The sequence below is a fragment of the Aspergillus oryzae genome, chromosome 1 (assembly GCF_000184455.2).
Source record: "Aspergillus oryzae RIB40 DNA, chromosome 1".
Classification (NCBI taxonomy): Eukaryota; Fungi; Ascomycota; class Eurotiomycetes; order Eurotiales; family Aspergillaceae; genus Aspergillus; species Aspergillus oryzae.
The window spans coordinates 5,733,519-5,751,417 of record NC_036435.1 but is presented as its reverse complement, the minus strand read 5'-3'; the positions used below and the strand labels follow the sequence as shown (position 1 = coordinate 5,751,417).

General features: G+C 49.1%; 4 protein-coding genes across 4 annotated transcripts; 2 read left to right on the top strand and 2 right to left on the bottom strand.

Annotated features, from left to right (window-relative positions):
• Positions 1 to 332: 332 nt before the first annotated feature.
• On the top strand, positions 333 to 3,777 carry AO090005000258 (DEAD/DEAH box helicase; the record flags this gene model as incomplete). The annotated part of the gene is given in 10 exon segments (XM_023234191.1): positions 333 to 436; positions 487 to 1,517; positions 1,576 to 1,633; positions 1,681 to 1,907; positions 1,913 to 1,988; positions 2,037 to 2,230; positions 2,287 to 3,151; positions 3,199 to 3,384; positions 3,445 to 3,595; positions 3,658 to 3,777. Coding segments are annotated over 10 exon segments (3,012 nt in total).
• A 350-nt stretch (positions 3,778 to 4,127) lies between these two features.
• Positions 4,128 to 6,095, bottom strand: AO090005000259 (splicing factor u2af large subunit; the record flags this gene model as incomplete). The annotated part of the gene is made up of 6 exons (XM_023234189.1): positions 4,128 to 4,378; positions 4,426 to 4,687; positions 4,736 to 5,349; positions 5,412 to 5,922; positions 5,972 to 5,997; positions 6,068 to 6,095. 6 exons carry the CDS (start codon positions 6,093 to 6,095, stop codon positions 4,128 to 4,130), a joined length of 1,692 nt encoding a protein of 563 aa, XP_023088879.1.
• Positions 6,096 to 6,434: 339 nt separating this feature from the next.
• AO090005000260 (8-oxoguanine glycosylase OGG1) lies at positions 6,435 to 7,857 on the top strand (the record flags this gene model as incomplete). The annotated part of the gene is made up of 3 exons (XM_023234188.1): positions 6,435 to 6,529; positions 6,586 to 7,397; positions 7,460 to 7,857. The coding sequence occupies 3 exons, from the start codon at positions 6,435 to 6,437 to the stop codon at positions 7,855 to 7,857; spliced, it is 1,305 nt and encodes a 434-aa protein (XP_023088880.1).
• A 3,594-nt stretch (positions 7,858 to 11,451) lies between these two features.
• On the bottom strand, positions 11,452 to 13,160 carry gprM (the record flags this gene model as incomplete). The annotated part of the gene is made up of 4 exons (XM_023234187.1): positions 11,452 to 12,426; positions 12,696 to 12,850; positions 12,912 to 13,007; positions 13,085 to 13,160. The coding sequence occupies 4 exons, from the start codon at positions 13,158 to 13,160 to the stop codon at positions 11,452 to 11,454; spliced, it is 1,302 nt and encodes a 433-aa protein (XP_023088881.1).
• Positions 13,161 to 17,899: the final 4,739 nt, after the last annotated feature.

The following is a 17,899-nucleotide window of genomic DNA, read 5'->3' as shown; positions in this document are numbered from 1 at the left end:
GGCAACCACGTGTCATCTCTTCATAAGGCCAGTGTACTTCAACCTTGGGGCCTAGAATATGTCAGCCTCGCATGTACTCTTTGTAAATGTGATCAGATGAGGCTGATGCACTGCACTTTTAGCACCCTGGAGGGGCAGTTGGGCTTATCTAAGCCTCACGACTCAGCCCTAGTTCAGCCTCGTCTTCAGAAGTAAGATCTGTGCTCTTCAGAGACATACAGTTCTGCTTGTCTTTCCGCGTCTTACAACGCAGGTGCTAGTGAATTCAACCAAGAGATTCATGAGACTTAAGTTGCATCACCACAGAAGCTTCGATTGAGCAAGCGACGAAGATGTCTCTGAGACGACTTCTCAACCCGACGGACGATGACGCTGGAGACGAATGGCCAGATGATATGCGGCGCGTTCGTCCGCGACTAGGAGGGCCTGTTGACTGGTAGCTGATGCCCACTCTATCTTATCGTAGTTCATTGTTGATGGAACTAGGGCTCTAAATCCAACAGAGGACCATCCCGACCAGATGGTCTATCCAACAGACATGTCATTCAATCACTCCTTCGCTGATCAAGACATGATGTTTGTAAATCAGCTGGTACCTATTCCGGGACTAGACGCCATTTCCTTCGATCAAACCTCCTTTTTACAGCCGGTGCCTGATGATGTAGGATTGAGTGGTACATCCATGACATCAACGCCTGGGCTTGAATTTATCGATGGACCAGTAGGTAACGTTGACGTTTCGATGGTAGACGTCGCTTCCAGTGTGCAGGAAGAGCAGGTGTGCTATGGCATGGTTGGTCATAATCCCCTGCATAAGCATCAGATATTAACGTTTACCCAGCTCGTCCACGAGAAGGTTAAATTAGTCGGAATAAGTCAAGACCTAGAAACTAAAATACTAGCACTCAAAGAGACCAACCAGCATTTTCAAACCCTTACCATTCAACCGTCTAGCGATGGGCCACTCTTCCTCAGGTTTCCTGACGGCACAGATCTAGGTTATCTATCTAAAAAGATGGAACAGGCGTTGCAAGGGCTTATCGGTCGGCCCTTGTTCGAGATCGATGCTCTCACCAATCTCAATTCTCTCATCGATTCCCTGCGTCGTGCTGGGAAACCGAGTGATGCGGCGGCCCGCGTGAGCATCAACGTTTATGGGAGAGAATCTGACCGCGACAAAGTAGGGAGAGAGCTTTCAAACAAAGATCTCTTCCTCCAACACCCCGATGGCTGTCGTGTAGGGGTTAAATATGACAATCCACATATCCTACACTTGGATGGTATGGATGAGACAGATACCGATGAAGAGGACGAAGAGGATGTTATTGAGGTGGATGTGGCGGAAACTACGCCTGAGCAGGAAGAGGGCCTCAGGGAGACGCTTGACGAGGTCTTTAATTCACTAACACGAGGTGATCACCTTAGGCAACTAGGAGGGAGCGAGACATTGAATAGGACCTTATATCAGTCAGTCACCAATTATCTTGCACCTTCTGCGCTAGGCTGGAAGCTAATCTGTGCAATATAACAGGCATCAAGCAGAAGCGTTGGATTTCATGATACAGCGAGAGACAGGTGATATTCCAGACGAATATCGCCTCTGGCAGCCAAAGCCTATGGCCCGGGGGCAACTGTATGAAAACTCTCTTCAACTGAAGCATTGACGCTGACTGGGACTAGGTATTTCCATGTCATCACCGGCAACGAGCAGCATGAGCAACCCGACGAAAGTGGTGGAGGGATCCTTGCTGATGAGATGGGCATGGGAAAGTCCCTTACTACTTTGGTTCTTATGGCAAAGACATTGCAAGAAGCACGCCAATGGGTCGAGCATGCAAAGGCTCTACCAGGAGCTTCCCTTGCCGAGACGCCTACTCGAGCGACGTTGGTCATTGTTCCTTCGCGCGGTAAGGACCCTCACCCCTGAATCATATAGGTAGGCTAACTTCCAAAGTGTTGATTAACACTTGGGAAAGGGAGATTGACGAGTAAGAAACTCCTCATTGTGTTTTTTCCAGAGGCTGACAATCTTCCAGTCACCTAAATGCTGGCATAAAGATGATGAGATACCATGGACGATCACGGAAGGACCTAATTAGCAACATCGACCGATATGATATTGTCATTACCACGTATAACACTCTGGCAAAGGAGCATGATGCAAAGATCCTCGGAAAGGGCCAAAGCCCGCTACATGACTTTGCGTGGTATCGAGTTGTCCTGGATGAAGGTTGGTCACTGACATGGACAATGTCCGTATGAAGCGATGGTATTAACCCGGTTCAGCCCACATGATACGTCGCCGTAGCACAACCTTTCATAGGGCTGTGGTTGAACTGAGAGCCAAATCACGCTGGTGTCTCTCGGGAACTCCTATTCAGAACAGCTTAGGCGACCTAGGCTCACTATTGGCCTTTATACAACTAAAGCCTTTCCACGATCCCAGAAACTTTAGTCACTGGATAGCTAATCCTTTTGGAGTCAGGGCGACCAAGCGAAAGGCAATCGAGAGGCTCACACACCTTCTGGAAGCTGTCTGTCTCAGGCGAACGATTGAGCGCGTTGACTTGCCAGGTCAACGATCAGAAATACGTCTCGTGCAATTTACTCCTGAAGAACGTGCTAAGTATGAGCTTACAAGGAAAGACATGAAGCGTTTCATCCACCAACAAGCTGGGGAGTACAATCAGCAAGCAGAGACATTTGGTATGTTTCAGGTCTTTCTGCAGCTAAGGAGCTTTTGTAATCATGGAACGTACCAGCCCCGGTTCTCTTGGGCTAAGAGAAACCTGCTGGAGGATGAATTGGACCCCGTCTGTTCGATGACAAGAGATAGCCTGAACCGCTGCTCAGGTTGCCGACAGCCTTTGCCGGTCATACCACATGACAGACGGCCAAAGTATGTAGAAAGTTGCAAGCACGTCCTATGTGACGACTGTTCTTGGGGCAGCAGCACTCATCCAGACCCAGAGGAGAGGCGTCACTGTCCACTATGTGAATCTCTTAGGGGGGCACGTTATCGTGGCCATATACCTGGCGCGTCAAATCAAAGAAACCGAGACGATGCAGATTTTCTGAACGCGGACGGTTATTCATCCAAGATGAGGGCGCTTATATCCGATGTGCAGAGAGATATAAGGACAACCAAGAGGTATAGTTGATCAGTATATGCCTTACTTATCACTGACAATGGTGCAGTATCATTTTCTCATGCTGGACACGGACCCTTGACCTGATCGCCAAGCATCTGAAAGCTTCACGTATAGAATTTGAGCGCATTGACGGCAAAACATCAACATCTCAGCGCCAAAAGATACTTGACAGATTTGATGGCACCAGGACAGTCCCCGTGTTGATCATGACAACAGGCACAGGAGCCTTCGGGTACGGACTGCTTTCTGATGTTTCCTAGTTATGAAGAATGCTCTGGCTGAAGTGAAGCAGGCTGAACCTACAATCCGTCAATCGGGTATTCATCGTCGAGCCGCAATGGAATCCTAGTGTTGAGAGCCAGGCTATTGCACGCGCAATTCGCCTCGGTCAGGAGCAGCAAGTCCTAGTTACCCGCTACCGTGTTGAGAACAGTATTGAAGAGGTCAGATAAATATCTTCTGTTGAGGCTTAGTCAACTGTGAACTAACTATGCCATTCCTATAGGCCATGTGCTCTCAACAAACGCACAAATTGAAGATCAGCCAGATGGACTTCAAAAAGGACCTGGAAGCATCTCCTACTGGTGATGAAGGAGCCTCTGACCAGCCTTCAGATATCCAGTAAAACCAGTACTGTGGTGACGATGTCTCAGCCCACTGCCTTCCAGCTTCGAAGCAAATCGTTAGCCGGGCACCGTTCGACGGAGTAACGTGCGTAGCCTGTTAGTGACAAATCTACAATGATAATCGCGTTAGATGATACACTCCAATTTCATATTCTCGCTATGATACACACGCAATAAATGTATAACCCCAGCCAGACAAGCCTGCACCAGGTCCGGTCAACCCAGGGAATCTGATCGATTAAGCATCTTTAATGGTTAACAAACGTAGAAAAACTAGAGCAATCGAGCGACGTCCATTTCCATCAACTACACTACCAGGCGTTCACATCGAAGTTTTCCTAGATGAATGTTAAAATGACAGGTTGCAGAAGGGAAGATAGAGACTTGCCTCAGAAAAGTAGGTCGTCACTACGGTCCGGTCAGAGAACTTCCTACCAGCAAGCGCCTTCAGCGCATTGGTGGTTGATTCCACCGAGTCAAACTTCACGAAGATCTTGCCGACACCAGGAGACTGTCTGCTGCCACCGGAAGGACGGGGAATCTTCAATTCAACTACTTGACCATACTTGGCACACTCCTCGCGCACATCATCGCAGATTTCTATCGACGTTAGCAAAGCACAATGACGGCGTGAGGTTAGTACGTACCGTCGTAATCATCGTTATCCATGAGCTCCTCGGGTGTCACCATATTCAACAATTGCAGTACACGGCTGGTCTCCAAATCTTGAGAAGTGGTCTTGGCGAACATCGACATCGCATTGACACCCATGTCGAGTCCGGCAGCCTGCGTTATTCCAATACTAGCACGCACAACCTTGAGATGCCTGTCACCCAATTCCATGCCATTGAGTCCTTCCACGGCAATGCTCGTAGCGTTCGGATCAGCGTACTCGCAGAATGCAATTCCCTAGCTGAATCAGTCACGGTCTATCGTCCGTCGTTGAACAGTACTTACCCGAGACTCCTCCGTTGAACCATCCTTAACCAGAACAAAAGACTTCAACTCGCCGAAGGACTTAAGAAGCATCGTGACAGGCTCTTCCGGAATGTAATGAGGGATATTCGACACACAAATCTTATTGGGCGAGTCCGGAACCTCGTTCAACAATACCCCCTCTTGGTATTCCTGCTCATTGCCACTGGGAACAATGTAATCCTTGGGCCGCCGTACTTCAAGGCCCTGGGGTGCTCCGTTCGCCGCTCCATTACCGGCAGCTTCACTCTCATCCATTGTAATCCCATCGAAAGCAAGCGCAACTGTAGCATCGTTGGGCGTCTTAAATTCCAGGAGTGCAAAGCTACGATCGTCGGACACTTGGGCTGAGATACAGGGATCCACGCTGTGAATGACATTCAGACCGTTGAGCTGCAGGTTGAAGAAAGACAGCAAGTTCTCTCCCGTTGCGCTCGCAGGAAGGTTGGACACAAACAAGCGCTTGGCCTGGCGGGAGTTGGATGGTTTCAAGGAGGCGCTCTCTGCTGTTCCGGCACCGGGTTGGCTCATGAAAGCCTGCAGGCGACTAGGATCCATGGGTTGCTGTCGTGGGGCACCAGGAAGAGGGAACATGCCTGCAAAGTAAGTAAACCTTCTCTATCCAACACGGATCCAGGGCATATGAAAGTAATCTCACCTGACAACTTGGCCTGCTCCGCAGTCACATTCTCGTAACCAGGAGGCTTGATATCCCACTGCGTTAGACGACGTTTCCGGTGCAGAACCGATTCTACTTCTGTCAAGTCGGGTGTCGCTTCCCTCTTCCGAGGAGGTGGCGATGCACTCCTCCGCCTTTCTCTCCTGTCGCCGCGGTCGCGCTCACGGTCACGGTCTCTGCCGTCTCGTCTAGGTCTTTCTTCAAACAAATCTCCTCGCTCCCTATCGCGTCGAGATGACCGGTCATCGTAGTCTCTGCGTCGGCGATCGCCGCGGTCTCCGCCGCGGTCTCGGTCCCATTCACGATCATCTCTCCGACTGGAATAGCGGTCCTCCCGTTCTCTGACGCGATAGTCACGGCTCGACGAGTACGTATCTACTTCATATTCGCGTCGGGAACTTCTAGAGCTGTGGTGGGGGGATCTCGAACGTCTTCTGTCTCCTCTATCTCCTCTGTCTCCGCGCTCTCGTCGCTCGTCGCGCTGATAGGGCTTTCGTTAGTATGAAGTGCAGCCAACATCACAACTATGAATCACTCACGTAGTAGTCCCTGGAGCGGCCAGAGTCTGCGACCATAATGATTAGATGACCATTCCATATGCCAATTTGTAGTTGGAGTCCATTGCAAGTACTGACCTCTGGACGTATACGTATCGCCGTTCATACTGAGCTCAGGATTCGTTGTTCCTCGCTGTTTCTGGTTGGGAAGAAAATGTATAAAAGCAACAGCCCTCGTGGTATGCCTCTAGTCAATATAAACGGGCAACAGGGCAGACAACCAACGATCCAGGATGAAGGAGAGGGTGCTTGCACGACGGAGCTGCGCTGAGGAAAACTCCAGTCGTGACGATCGGCGAGCAGCCGCGGCGTCTAGAGTCGAAGCGGTTAGCGCGTGTGTGCGGAGTGACCGCCTTCTGTTTTCTATCAGGGCCGGCAGAATCTTTATATTCGCTGATATGAGACGTCTCTTGCTGCAGTTTCCAATTGATTCAACACAGTTATCATGACTGTTGGGGCGTTTTCAGAATGGCGCAGACTACCGGTTAGTCTTAGCGAGCTATGTATTAACACGACTCTCCGGTGTGGGCAGTCGTTTAGGTGAACGCCGCCCCCTTTTCTCCTATACGTATCGGCGCATTGGCTAACCGATCTAGATGGCACAACGTGCCTGACAGCGATGAATGGAGATGTGTTCTCTATGGTCGCCTCTTATCTCTCAAGCAGGACCCGACAGATCTCTACTACAGGACGTATCTACCTGCGAAACTGTCCAACCCAATCCCTCTCCCAACACCACCTTCATCACATCCACCCTCTCGTGCCGACTCGAACAAGCCTCTAGACCAACCTCAATCCGATAAAGATGACATCCTCCCTATCCTCACCCATTACTTCAATCTCGACTCTAACCTCACATCTCTCTACTCCTACTGGTCCTCCAATGACCCCAACTTCAAGAAGAAAGCCCCTCAATTTACCGGGATCCGCATCCTACGTCAAGACGCCTGGGAGGCTCTAGTCTCCTTCATCTGCAGCAGCAACAACAACATTGCCCGTATCTCCCAGATGGTAGAGAAACTCTGTACCAACTACGGTCCCTTCATCGCCTCGGTCGACGGCCGTGCATACCATGACTTCCCACCACCCGAGGCCCTGACCGGCGACGATGTAGAAAGTCGACTGCGGAGTCTGGGCTTCGGCTACCGTGCCAAATACATATACCAAACGGCCGTGATTGTCTCAACACAACGTGAGAAAGGGTGGTTGGATTCATTGCGGAACCCCGAGTCTCCCGCTTTGGGGGTTGAGCCTGCGCCCGGCGGCGAGATGAGACCGGAAGGCCGAGAAGGATATCGCGAGGCGCATGAGAAGCTGCTCGAGTTGCAGGGTGTAGGGCCCAAGGTTTCGGATTGTGTTTGTCTGATGGGGTTAGGCTGGGGGGAGTCTGTTCCTGTTGATACTCACGGTACCTTTCTCATCACTATCTCTTTTATGGACGTTGGGGAATGCTAACTCGTTATCGAACAGTCTGGCAAATAGCTCAGCGAGATTACAAGTTTGGCAAAGGCGCCCACAAATCATTAACAAAAGCTACATATGACGCCGTGGGCAATCACTTCCGCAAACTTTGGGGAAAGGAGGCTGGTTGGGCGCAGAGTGTTTTATTTACAGCTAACTTGAAGACATTCTCGGATCGACTGATTGCTTCGAAGAAGGAGGAAGTGGAAGTCAAGGTCAAGGACGAGGCGGACGAGGATTGCAAAGTTGAGGTTACCACGAAAGTCACTACTTCTACAGCTGTAGGAGTGAAGAGGTCTGCGAGCGTACACAAGGTGAAGACCGAACTCAGTGATGAGAAGGATGTCAAGGCTATTGTTGAGACGCAGACGACAAGACGGATGTCAAAGCGGCTTCGGAACCGCTAAGCATTCCCTTTGGACTATTTACTTCTTATAGAGGTACAAGACTAATGTGTAGATGGCATAGATTGTACAAAATATTTGCACAGCTTTGATACACTGGATTCTCATACAACAAACCACCAGTATCCCCTATCGTGCCACAGTATTGTAGTGGATCTGGAGATGGAGATGTAAGTCATCGTTCTAGCCCAGTGCAGTTGACCAAGCACGCCTAATTGTTGCATGGGCGCGGGCTTGCAAATTTCTTATCGACCCTGTCCTTGTCCGGTAATGCTGTTCAAGAGTCAGAACTGGTTCAAACGAATATGGTATTTACGATGCATACATAATAACCACTATTCTAGTCTTGTGAGGACAGGAAGCTTCACCTATACACATGCCAAATCAACCTCACAGTGTTTGCCAGCCCATTCAGCAGGCCGGGCTCCAGTATATAAAACAACCCCCATCACCACACAGCACAACAGACGCCAGAAACCCCACAACATAGTGCGACTATCCATGACAGCAGATTCTTCAGCCAAGTAAAAGACTGAAAGGGAGCAGCTCTATGCCATATATGCCCCGTGGCATAACCCACGAGCCCCCTTAAGTCTCACGCAGATAGCCATAATGAGCGTTCAAAAGAATCTCTTATATCAATCCACATCGAAAATAATGTGCACATTCTTAACACTCGGCACGTCTGCAATGAAGCGTAAGACAGGCACCTTCGCTTTCCTCACCCTTACGCTACCAGAGGCCCCAGCGTTCGGCATGCATAGTGTGATAAACCATCAACTGGTTCAAGTTGTTGTTGTAGCTAGCCTTGTGAAACTATTATCGAAGGATAGTCACCTAGTAGCGTACCTCCATAGAAGGGCACGAGAAATCTCAATGACCTGACTTGTTTGGTAAACATAGATACCTTCCGATCCTGCTGTGGAGAGTTATTGAACACATTCTTGCGCCATTCCTTCAGGAGTTAGTCAGTGTAAGCTGCCTTGCCACATCCACGGTGATTGGGATATCATATTCTAAACTCCCATTTGATGTCGATTTGGTGGAGGTTGGTGTCTGTATTTGGTTTGTCAGTATGTGTGAGATACACTACCTGGATGTCCATGGAGTCATTTAGTACATTGAGGCTTCTTTACAGAATCGATGCGACATGCTATTAGGGAGACAGACGGGGAAATTCGACTTAACTCCCCGGTTTGTTAACATCAATAGTATCATAGAAGACTTAGCTGGGCAATCCTCTTGACCATCACATAATCCGACATAGCCGAGAAGAAAGCTTTCATGTCTGGGGCTGACATCCTCCTACAAAAAGCAAAGTCACCCCGTGAAAATGTGTCAGACAGCTAACACACGATTCCTTTCATCAACGCGTCAGCAGAATCCACAAGAGGGTAGAACCTCGCTCTGGTAACCGTATTCGATTAACCTTGATGCCACAATCGGCAACACAGGAGGTATGTACAACTGTCTCGACAAACAAATCAAGATATTCGAACACAACGAAACTCTCGCTTGCATTAGTGCCTGTAGATGTTCATGCAAGTTGAAGGGAACCGAATCGCCGAATTTCCCTCGGGTAGCTATAGCGGCATTTCTTTGTGAGCAAGCCACGATACATCTTGCGCTATGACCCATGGTAGCTCGTTGAAGAGCTCCGAAGGTCAAAGCTTGACAGGAGCTCACTGACTCGCCGGTACCTGATCATGCAAGTGCGCCGTGGCTCGGCAAACGCATACCGATTCATCGCAACAAAGACCAAAGCACTGGCATATCCTGTAGACGAGAGCTGGTTCTTTGTCCTCGACGCCTCGGAAACCCAAATCAATATCCAAGCTCTTCCCCTGTCATGTCTCAATGAAACAATGTCAATAAAGCCTAATATGAGCCGCCCCCAAAACAGTAAATGCCATCCTTAGGGCCAGGTCAAGTGACCACTCACTTCCTAATCAAACCCTATCCCCAGGTATATCAATATACAATATATTATAGGGACTCGCCACCAATACCAACCCCAAGTAAGTCCAAGCACAAAGAAGTGACTTGTTTTGCAATGAATCAGTCGGCAATCGCCGAATTAATCAACGTGCGACATGTGAACGTGGCTCACCCTGAACCCTCGGCCCAAGCTCATATTCTCGTTTTCTGTCTAAACTAGGGACGAACCTTAAGTGTCATTGCAGAAGGCAGTCCCCATCGCTTCACCAACCGGATCGGATAGGCGAGATACCTAACTTTGAGTTGTGCGACGTTGGGCCAAGGTAAACAAGGTTTTGGTACGGTCGAGACTGTCCATGGTATACTGTATGAATGTATATACATTACTTACCTGAGCGGAAGATGTATATCCGACTCCCGGGATGTCTTGAATCTCACTTCCATCTGTGTACTGTAGTACATACCTACCGGTGATATAGTTCAATAGTGACTTATTCACTTACTTCATTGAATGGCAACCACAATACCACCAACCCCATATCAACAATCAATAAGTATAACACCCCCCAACTAAGATCCAAGATCCCTTACTATCCCCCGCAAAATCCACATAACCCGGGACCGATCATGCCACAGATCCGATCATACCACGTCGTCCCAAGACTACCGTGGACTAATCTCCACTTATCACCTCCACTACTGTACACCACGGCATCCATGCACACTTACCCCACGGGGCAGCGTCGTAATCATGACCCAAATGCAACAATGGAGAGAGAAAAGAGGCCGAAAGCGTCACCCGAACTCCACCGGTCCTCCCCAACGACTACGCGAAAACCCACCCCGCAAGTCGATCCTAGCTGAAAGTGGTAAACAACGGCAATTGGCATTTGGAAACCAACCGTCGATCCACGTCGGGGACCTCGGGAGAACCATGAATGACAGACTCTCAACGCCGTTCTAGAAGACACTAAACCATGGTGCGGGCGTTCGTCGGTAAAACAGTGGTGAGTTAGGGTAGAGTTCACATGTGATGGTTTGGAAGTCCGCGGTTGAGGGTTTATTCGGGGGGTTGTGATTGGTGAGGTTGTTCCGGTGGGATTTAGGTTATGCGTGGTATTTCTAGTCTGGAGTTAATCTGTTAATTTATTTAATTTGGTTTTATTCTATCTGGTTTTTGATTAACATTGGAGAAATACATTTTGGGTTTCGATTCGGTTGGAAATGATGTGTAGAAGAGAGGGTTTAGGAAGGTCGGTAGACGGGTGTGGCTCCGGAACCTTAGTGAGGGTCCGTATCTGACTAGTAGTACTAGTGACTATCCCTCAATTATGGTTCGAAGCTACCGAAATGCGGGGAGAAAAGAGGGTTTCATCGGGTCCGGATTTCCGTCCCTTTGTCCTGATCATGTCTTTGTTGGGTCTCTGTAGTCATTTTGGGTTGGGTAGGTTCCAGAGAATGAAGGTCAACGGTGAACCGGATTTTGGTCTCTTCCATTATCATTCGAGATGATTGACTAATATAGAACATGAAAAAGCTATGCAACACAGAAACAGATAGGGTATAGGATCATACATCATACAATCAATGTGAAGGACTTTTCGTTGATTAAAACGAAATAAAAGGGAAAAAAAGGGGAAAAAAAGAAATAAAGTGAAATCACTTGGAGAGAGTGTGCTGATGCGAGGACTGGGCAAACGTGGACTGGGGATCCCAATCGCGTCCTTGTGATGCGCTGGGCGGCCGAGGCGACGAGAAACTCATCGAAGGCCGCACGTACCGCGCTTCTCGTCCGTAGTGTTCCCCCTCGGGGCTCATGGTCCGCGCAGCGCTGGGAGCCCGTACGATTGGTTCTGGCGATTTGAGACCGGAGCTCTCCAACATCTCATACGTCCGTGTGTCCGGGGTTTTAGCACGAGCATCTGCGGAGACGAATTCATGGTTCTGCCCAAATTTGATCTTGAAGAACTCGGCCCAGCCGAGGAACATCCCCGGACGTGCGAACAGAATAAAGTTCCAGAATCCAACCAAGGACAAGAGAATCAGTAGGGCCAGAATCGTGTCCTCATTCGGGCCAATGGCGTGGGCTAGGTTTTGACATTTCTTGACGTCACCCTTCGTGGAAACTAAGCAGAGAAGCCATGGCTGGGCTCGTTGCAGGTTCTCCGGCGTCAGGTTCGTCTTATTGTTGACTTTGATGAAAACCACCGCGAAGAAGATGACGTTGCCAATGATGATCAGAACCAAGGCAACCCCTCTCCATTGCAACTTCAGGACTCGTCGAATGCGACGGTATGCTTGGCGCGCCGTGACGGTGCGGACACTGGATGTATACGACGGCAGGTGGGAACTGTTGGTGCTGGAATCGGCGGTGTCAAAGATGGACTTCACGTAGACATGGATACAGTAAGCCATTGTAGCGAGCTGCAAGACCAGAGATGCTCCGGCGAAAGCCGTGACCGGCGCCCAGTAATCCTTGGTCCCGTACTGGATGTTGATATGGCACATATCGCCAAAGCGGAAGGATACCCCGGTCAAGATGAGCATGACCGTTATGCCGATACCAGGAATACCCCAACCGCAGATGAAAGCCCCCCACATGAACTTGTTGCCGAGGATCACTTCCCAGCAGACCTGGAGATGAAATGCAAGGGTACGGATAAAACCTGCGACGATTAGCTGGTTGAACCCGAAAGTGGTTAGCTTTGCACCACATACTCCACGTTACGACAGCCCAGCCTCCAAAGAGTAGCAAAGTACCGGACCATGCGCAGGATAAATTCGAATGCATATCATTTGGTGTGATTTGGTTGTAACATTGGTCGGGTTTGGCTCCGAGAGGGATAATGAACGCGAGCTAAAGGGTCAGCTCATTCCATCACTTTTAGACCTAAATTACACACCTCCATAAAGCAAATTCCCATCGTAAAGCAGATGCTCAGGTAATGGCGGTGCGTCCATTTTGCCGGAAGAACCGCATAAGACACCAGGAGGAAAATGCAGAGAGGCAAGACTCCCACACTCAGCCAACTCGCAGCTTGCGCCTTTGTAGTAATGTCTACCAACAGTCGATCCCGTTAGAAAAGCGCAACGCGCAAGGAATCGGGACCTGTACTTACCCTCTCCATACATCCAGTCCGACAATGGACAGGGAATACAACAGGAAACATTACCGTCTGCTAAAGGGAGCTGCGCACAATATCGTCCTCGGGTAACTGTTGAGTCACAGATTAGTCCTCCACAACCCACGACCAGTCAACAACCAACAATACAAAAGGCGACAGGAACATACATCCACCGGTGGACGGGAAGAAAGACTCTTGGTAAAAGGGCTCCGGGCAGAGCCCGTGCAATGTTTGATTCGTCATATTGTGAGATTGTACTATGTATCTTTGCTGTATGATGTATGCGACAGATAGCGGGTGATGGTCATATCCTTGCGAAACGGCGAGACCCAGGCAATCGAGAAGGCGACGCAGAAGAGATCCTCGAGTGTGATACCCCACAGAGAGGCTCACAGTCGCGCAACGACTGCAATTGGCAGGGAAGGTAGACTATCTCTCACGATAGTGGTCAGTGTAGTGGTTGGGGTGAGAAAGTAAGGAACGCCAGAACATTGAAGAGGGGGGCGATAGTCAGATATAGTTAGAAATAGCGATGACCCATCTTAGGGCCTCCCCAGTTCTGGCAAAGATCCCAATCACTTGAGGGGAAGACAGTTCCAGGGGTCCGTTCACCAGAGGTACCAATAACCCCGTCACATCTCTGGCTTTGATTGGGCACAGACATCTTTGGAAGAGTGACTGGAACGGAGCTCGAGGATGAGCTTGGCACCAGGGGAGGGAATGCAAGGGTGGGGAATGCGTAGGAGGATCTCAGACTCCCAGACAGGCCCTAATCCAAAGATTGTACGTCTGTCCGACGGGGGTTCCAATCGACTAGAGCGATGGCTGATTCACTCCTAGAAGAGTGGAGACGGCGTAGTTGTTTTAACAGAAAACGGTATGCAGAGCGGGGAGAAAGTTGAATGACTCGGCGTATTGGCTAATTTACCCACACGAGGCCCCCGTATCGTAAATCTAGTCTGGATGGGGAAATCTTACAGATGACCTTAAATTTCACTGATTGGGAGCTGAAGTACCGGCGACCTCCACTTGGTGATGAGGGTCCGTTCTCTCTTCAATTATAGAAGTCCGAAAGCCCTAAGTCAGTTTGTGTCAGGTTCTGGCTAACCATGGTTGAAGTCTGCCGAGCTAGAAGGACTCCCTCAACATGATACATGTCCGAAAGATGAGGATACCTTATTTTTCTTGTCTTCTCGGAGAAATCAATTCCCTGCAAATTTTTAGTTCTCACTCTTTTGCTTAGTAGCCAACCTGCATCTGTTTCATGCACCGTATCCAACATTACGAGGGAGAATACTGTGGAGTTAGGGCTGCCGAAAGAGCACTTCAAACTGCCAAGTATTAGTCTGTACTCCGTACCTTAATACCCTTACATGGACTTCGGTGACAAGGTTGTGCATGACAAATGGACAAGGATATATTTTTTCCTTTTTTTAAAAAAAAAAAAATTGGATTTTTATGGTTTATTCCGTGTTGCATATTGTTCCTGCAGCATACTCTCTCACCCAACTCAGACTTTTCTCCCAAGTATTCCTAAAGGAGACCGATGTTGAAGGTACTCCGTCCATCTTTGGTTAGTCGAACTAGGTTTTAGGGAAAGAAACCTTGGGACACGGCAAATGGAAGTACCGTGGACCGCGGAGAGAGACGGTAAGTTATTCTAGTTGGTTGCGTAGTCCTTGGTATACTCGGATCTAGCTAATAGTTATCAAAGTCTAACTTCCAGACCCAAAGCGACCACTTCCACCCTGCATCAACCGCAGTTTACCCTGGCCGACGATAAACTTTGACCTCACCCACTAAGCCCAACCCAGTGCACTAACCTGGACTAACGACGCATCTCCCTCCCCAGATTTTTCCATTTTCTTATTTTCTTCATTTAATATTAATTTTTGTATCCACTTTCCACGCATCGGAGTGAGGGGGATGATCCCTCCAAATTGAGTTCGACGGACTCCCTCGCACACGCAGCCATCGTTTTTCTTTCCCCGTGGTAGCCTTACCCCTGGTACCTGCACAATGCATGAATGGCTGCGAACTTGCTCTAGGGTCAGGTATTATAAGTACTATTCTTTTGTTCTCTCGTGTATCACGGAGAAATGTAACTATTTAAAATCCTTTCCGTATCACTCACCATCTTTTCTGGTCTATTTTATTTTCTTTTTCTTTTTCTTTTTTTCCTTTTCAGATCTTCCAATTTTTGGTCACATAGGGTAGTAGTAACAATATCCAGATCCCAACCCGGTTGGGTTTGGAGTCACGGTGTAACTGCAATTTGATCCAGGATACCAAGACAATCAATCACTCTGCTCAGCCTCCGCTGACGTAGGGAAAAGAGAATACTACCTCACTGGACTTGCTCAATACGACGTATTTATCCGTCCAATGGCTATCCAACATATTCTATTAGGTGGTATTCCGGTCACGTTGTTGTAGAGCCTCATACTATTCTGTAAAGAGCATCGGCTGTCCACGGTACAACTACGGAGTACGCACGTCCAGAGTTTGAAACACCCGAACCTTGGAGTACGACTATTGAGTATTCACTATTCGCATCTACCTAAACGTTCCCACCTGCCTTTCTAGGAAGGCTCTCGTCCCAACATGGATCGACAAGGTGGAAACCTGCACCACGGCTGACAGAGGGATCGTCACGGAGATGATCTGTGGCTGCGGCAATTGGCTTTTCGCTTACTCCCTTTGGAGATTTCCTCGACGGGTTGTCGTTGCGATGCGGCATCGTCGATAGGCACTCATCAAGGTTCTGCCTTGGCTTTAGACCGTGACGACGATCGGACTCAATAGTGCATGTATAACCGGATCAAGATGCAGCGTCCCCAGGTATGATCGGTGATAGTAAGCATGCCGAGTCCATAGTTGACTCCTTTACCTATAGTTTCGGCGATCAAGCTCCTCACTGACAGCACCGGTCCTGATTTAGGACTGACAGGTTGTACTGTTGGTACTACTGATTCGATCAGCCTCGTAGCTCTTTTCTCGATGTGGCACGGGGAGTGTCCGAACCATGAACCAGATCGGGGTGGGTTCCTGGGATACTATAATTACACCCTTTGCGTCATGGATGGAAGCAATCCACTGTTTTATCATTTTATGGTACCGAGTTAGGTGGATTATGATCGTCTTTTGACGGCCTTCGTTGCAAAATCCAGCTATATCGCCGGTTATTATAACTCCCGGCCTAATCCCGCACAAAGTTTGACTATTGGCGTAGAACTTTCCATGGAAGCATCACTCCCGATTTTTCCCAACCTCGATGTCACTTAACTGCTTCCAGTAAGTTGGAAGCAAGGGGTGAGACACCGGCTCTGCACCGAAGTTTCCACCTCGTCTTCCACAGCGTCGACGTCTCGGTCAGGGGTATTTGGAATTTCAACTTCACTGGGACCTCATTCCTCACCGATATGGTTTGCAGGCCACGACGCGCTTTGTCATGACGCTGCAACTGAAAGTCGTGCGCCACTGACGGATGGCTGGTTAATTTCACCTAGGCGACATTCCAGTCGGAGAATTTAGCCTTTCAGCCCATTGACCGGATCGAACGGTGTAGAGATGAGAGTCACACGCGTATCTTAATTGTACAACATCAAGGAGGTCAGAGGGCAGATGATTGCATTGCGGTAAAGATGGGAGATCGAAATAAGAAACAAATCAAAGCGAAGAAATCCCAGATCAGAATCCTACGGGGTGACGGAAAGTCGAATCAACGGCTGTCAAGTATTATAACCCTGATCGTGGGAAACGCCTGACTCAGCGGCGATATATAATTCTAATTATACAGTACATGGTCGTACCTATCGTTCGTCTTACCACCATGCAACTCTGTACCTGACCAACCAAATTTTATTTCAGTCTTGGCTCAGATTAAACGAGATCAATACCCGAAGCACTGTATCACCATCAATTCCCCAAGAAAATTGAATTTCCGCAAATCCGCGCCATCGTTCGCGACCAGGTAAGGCAACTATTGGGAGCATCGGAAAATCGGCTGAAGTTCCAGGCCTTTGAAAAGACCATTCGCCTGCGCCAATTCAACCGTACTACCAGATCATAGCAAATTCCCGTCACAGTGCCGCCCGGCCGATCATTTGTATGGTCTATTGTGAGGCGAGCCCAGCCGCGAGAGTGCCCAATGGGGGCTCGCTGCACGGTGGTGAGAGTGGCCGTGGCGAGGGCACGGCCATCCTCGTGATCGCCATAGGTCCGTCGCCAATCCAACTGATCACAGCGGAAGCTGCCAGTAACCATACTCTATCTACCTTTGTTTCTTTGTGGGATTCTCAACTGGCCCATCCCCCGTCTGTGCTACATACTGTATACTGAGTTGATTCGCTTGATTTGACCATGTTCTGGCGCTGATGTTGCTCGAGCTTTCTACGCCCTGACCAAATCACAGCTGGGTCTGGCCCACATGGTTCGCTCCTGTCTACCAAACGCTGATCAGTATCTTGTCAAAGTTCTTTCTTGACGGACACAGCGTGACTGTTATATGGTTATGGACTCATTGGCGACGACGGATTTGCCCGTTTATCAGCTCTGAACCAGCCTCGTGATTCGAGATCACGTCACAGAGATAGGCACCGCGGGCATCGCGATGAGGGGTCCTCGCCCGGTCAGCCTCTAGACCGGAGGATGTCTTAGAAGATGAGATTTTAGTGACCGCGGATCTCCACAATTTTATGCAGAGCAGATATTCCCCATCTCAATATTGAATACATTCATCCCTCCAACTAAGCTGTTCGCATATCTCTTCCCGGCCCAGGCAGCCAACTTCACACGGGCCAAACGGCGCAGTTGAACCCACTCTCTTGCAGCCTCGCGGTGGAATGACACAATGCGATTGTCTTAAAATGCCTCACGCGGTGGATGATGTTATTCCTCTCGACTCCCCACATATCCTGCCTTCCACGTTCCGCGACGAGTCAGATGCGCCTTTGACTTGCATATTCCTTTGTAGGTTATTT